The following is a 4,032-nucleotide window of genomic DNA, read 5'->3' as shown; positions in this document are numbered from 1 at the left end:
TAATTTTCTTGCAGAGCTGATAATAAGTAAAATCCAATCCATTGTCAGTTCGACACTGATGTCTTGTAAAAAAAAGCTCAATGTGTTTGGAAAATTGATTTCAAAGCAGGCAACACTCAGGGGAAAAGAATTTATAGTTACATTTTCATAGAAAATCTTCTTACCTAAACTGAAATTACCAGTGAGATCCACAAATAAATATATAAAAGCCAAAATAACTGCATATATTTCTCAACATCTACATATTAAAACACTTAGCTAATCATCAGTCTAAACAGGGAACAGAGAATTATTCGTGTTATTATCAATCTATCCTCTCTATTAAATAGAATATTTCATTTTCAGCTATATATTTTTTAAAACCCTGGCTTTAAGCATCCTTACCGCTCCAAGCTGAACTAATAGTTATTTATTGCAGTATTTACTTATTTCACAACCATATTTGTCATTTAATAGCTAAACAGGAGGCCTTAGTCTTAAGAATGAGCAGGACTGCTGCTGTTTGAACATCAATACAAAAACCTGAATCTTAAGACAGATGAAAAGTATTGTGGTATAGACCTCCACATTTTCTTCCTCTATACCTGGATAGTACCTCATAGTACCTGATAGCGTCAAAGGACTTCTAGAGTGTTGTTTGTCTTAATGCTTGTAGTACCTGACCCCCTCCTCTCCTCCTCTTCCTTGTCATAATTTCTTCATATTCTGTGTTGTGATGTTTATGGAGGTATGTGGTGTTGCTAGAACACCTCTAAGTCTTCCTACATACATCATACAGCACACCGTTAATGTTCAACTCTACATGCAACTACTATGGACAGACTGAGCACTGAGTGAGTGATCAGCACACTGACGTCCCTAATTTCACATAAGACTTTCACCGGCAGAAGAAAAAGTAGTGCCTACATGCTGCGTAGTATTTTGACAAGATCCTGACTTTTCAGTTATTTTAATTCCAGGTCATGATGAACGACTTAAATACCCCAAATTATCAAAATATTGATATTCTAAGATGAAAATTGATTCTACAACATAAAAAGTTGGGAACAGCAGTATCAGCATTTCAGTGTTACTTCGTAAGTCAGTAATTCATAGACGAAAAGCTGGATTTTAGGCAAAGCTTAAGTGAATAGTTGTCAATCTGACACTAAATTTTATATTTCCATGTTGCCATCAAGTTTAACATGGCATAAAGGATGAGAGACAAGTAGTGTTTCTGACACTAAATGACAAATTTAGAAGATATTTTGATACGTAATGATTTTATTATTCAGTCAGTTATACAAGCGTATCAAAAGTTAAGTGTGTATTGTTGGTGGACTGTAGTAAATTCAGTGAAAGATCATCTGTGAAAAGAAATGTCTTTTGTTTTTATGAAATATATTCTTAAAAAGACTATAAGGAAAAACTTCTGGAAGTAAAACAGGGAATCAACTCGGAAGCTTTCTTTCTGTTAAAAGGGAATTTTTCTTCCCACTGTCGCCTCATGCATGCTCAAAATGGGGGTTTGAATCGAAGTCAAGATTCGATGCGATCAGTTGGTTTCTATTTGCTAGGCTACTTATAAATTGGCTTGAACCGATGGGTCTGTAAAGTGCCCTGAGACAACATTGTTGTGAAGTGGCGCGATACAAATAAAGCATAATTAAATGGAATTGAATAGAATATATGGTGGGAGATTGCACTTGCACAAATGGAAAGGATACAATAGCAAAATGAAGGATGCTCAACGTGTTTAAAAGTACACGTCAGTGGTACAGCTGTGCTTTCTTTGTTATTTGTTATATAATAAAAGTTTAGTATGAATGAGTTGCTTTGAAAAAGTAATTATGAAAACTTGTAAAAGAAAAAAATGTCGTAAATTAATTTACATTGGCTGGAAAACACACTTTGAAACTATGTTTAGAAGCAGAACACAACATAAATGTATTGTAATTCATACCAAATCCCTTGTAAACATGGTAGGAACATGTTGTAAGATGCAAACTTTGTAAAGTTGACTTGTACATCCCAACATGAGACTGGAATATGCAGTGTGCAACATTTGTATGCATATGCATCCTCCATACATAAAGTTCAAGGCCTGGAGAAGTGATTATCGCCACAGCCCTGCCCCTCAAACTCAGTCCTCGACACTGTAACTGTGACAGAGTTCAAACTGAAAGTATTCAACACACAAGTAATGTTTGCCAATCTACAAACAAAACAAAAGGTCAGCTTAATTTAGTCAAATGTGGTCAGGTGGCAGAGTAGCTACAGTGAGTTTGGGGATATCTAAGCAAAGGATCAGAATATCTCTCCTCCTCCAGTCAAGAGGAAGAGTAATTTCCTCTTCCTCAAATCTCCAGTGGATTTATTGGAGGAATATGTGTGTCTCCACTGCTGCTGAAAGCTGAACTCAACATGAAGCTTTAGTCAGATTAAAGATGAGACAGAAAAGGTAAAAATGTTGTCATGCTTGTGTTTCACAGAGAAAGATGACCTTATTTAACCTGAACTGTTAGGAAAATGAAACGCAGCACACCTGTAATACCTGCAGAATAAACCATGTGTTCACAGCTAAAGGATGAATGTTCACTCTGTGTTAACTCGGTTGTTATAGGAGCAGCTGCAGTCAAGGCACTTAAACTGGTTCATCAGATACAAATGAGCTGAAAAAGGAGTTTTGTTGTTAAATGTGTCAACAGACTCACTGTAAATAAAGGCGACGGAGCGCAGCAGCACAATCCGCGTGAGCCAGAAAGTCCCAGGCTGGAGGGATCGAGGCTCATTTTCTTTCTCCGTGTCTCTGCTGCTGTTTGCTCCGTTTTCTGCGCTGCTGGAGGAGACAGACTCTGTCTCTGTCCTCTTGCCGTCCACGCGTCTTTTCCTTACAGCGCTTTCAGAAGTCTCACCGCTGGCTGCCATGTTAGCAGATAGCGTGGTCACGTGACAAAACACACGCGGAAGTGTTTCCTTCCTCTTGTGTCATTGATCCGTCTGGATTTTATTTTCTTCGCCTTACTATAATAATAATAATAATAATAATAATAATAATATAAAATGATAACATTTCACTTCTCGTAAGTGTAATAATTATTTAAGTTTGACAAATAATTTTGTCAAATTCACCATTATAAAATTAAAGTAAATCAATTAGCATTTGCATTTTATACATACATATATATATATATATATATATATATATATATATATATATATATATATATATATATATATATATATATATATATAAATAAATCTTTTATTACATTTTCTGAGCTCTTTTTTGCCTAAATGCATGGAATGACTACAATGTGGCAAACAGACAAGTTTGATCTTTGAAAGGCTGTATTACACTTTCTGGGCCAAATGATCAACAAATATGGCGTACAACCTGACCCCGATACAGTGTCAGGGATCAACAACCTCAATCCACCAGAAAATACAACACAACTAAAGAAAGCCCATGGTATGTCATGTAAATTTTGATTTTGCCACAGTGATGCTATAATCAGCTGAAATCAAATTTAGTGTGTATACAAGACACAATTAAAAAAAAAAAAAAGCATCTCACAACATCACCTACTTTGGTTTTTATGATGCTAACAGGAGTGAAATGAAGATGAGTACCTACAATGAGTGATCAGGTACATTGGGCAAATTTAGCCAGAACGCATATTACATACATAGCTGCATAATGTGTCATTCACCTGAGAGAAATCATTTGCCCATGATGGATTGGTAACCAGGAAGGCTAGAAGAGGCTCAATGGGGTCAGATATATTGGAACAAATACACGATGGCTTAACAAATGTAGAATGAGAGCAAATACTTCATGTGAAGTTTGGCACAGCTTCACACTTCACACAAAAGATGTGGAACTGGGTGTTCTTGTGAGAATAAACCTCTCCTGTCTGCAGCTCTCTGATCGGCCATGGATGAAAATTGGCATAGATCTTTGAACTTCTCATTATTATTACAGGCTATTATTCTAGATACATCTCTGCATGCCATCCACCACAAGTGCAAGGGCAACCTTCAAACTGAAAG

General features: G+C 36.1%; 1 protein-coding gene across 1 annotated transcript in view; it reads right to left on the bottom strand.

The window, feature by feature from the left end:
• lmf1 (lipase maturation factor 1) overlaps window positions 1-2,907 on the bottom strand; it is a gene marked incomplete at its 5' end in the record, with an annotated part of 31,095 nt that extends 28,188 nt beyond the window's left edge. Inside the window, one exon of the mRNA XM_079260466.1 lies at window positions 2,694-2,907. Coding sequence (XP_079116592.1) covers window positions 2,694-2,907 — 214 coding nt within the window. The remainder of the gene's footprint in view (window positions 1-2,693) is intronic.
• Between the last annotated feature and the right edge of the window lie 1,125 nt (window positions 2,908-4,032).

This window comes from Telmatherina bonti, assembly GCF_933228915.1.
Source record: "Telmatherina bonti genome assembly, chromosome: 21".
Taxonomy (NCBI): Eukaryota; Metazoa; Chordata; class Actinopteri; order Atheriniformes; family Telmatherinidae; genus Telmatherina; species Telmatherina bonti.
The sequence above is the reverse complement of the archived record's forward strand: the minus strand, read 5'-3'. Positions and strand labels throughout refer to the sequence as shown.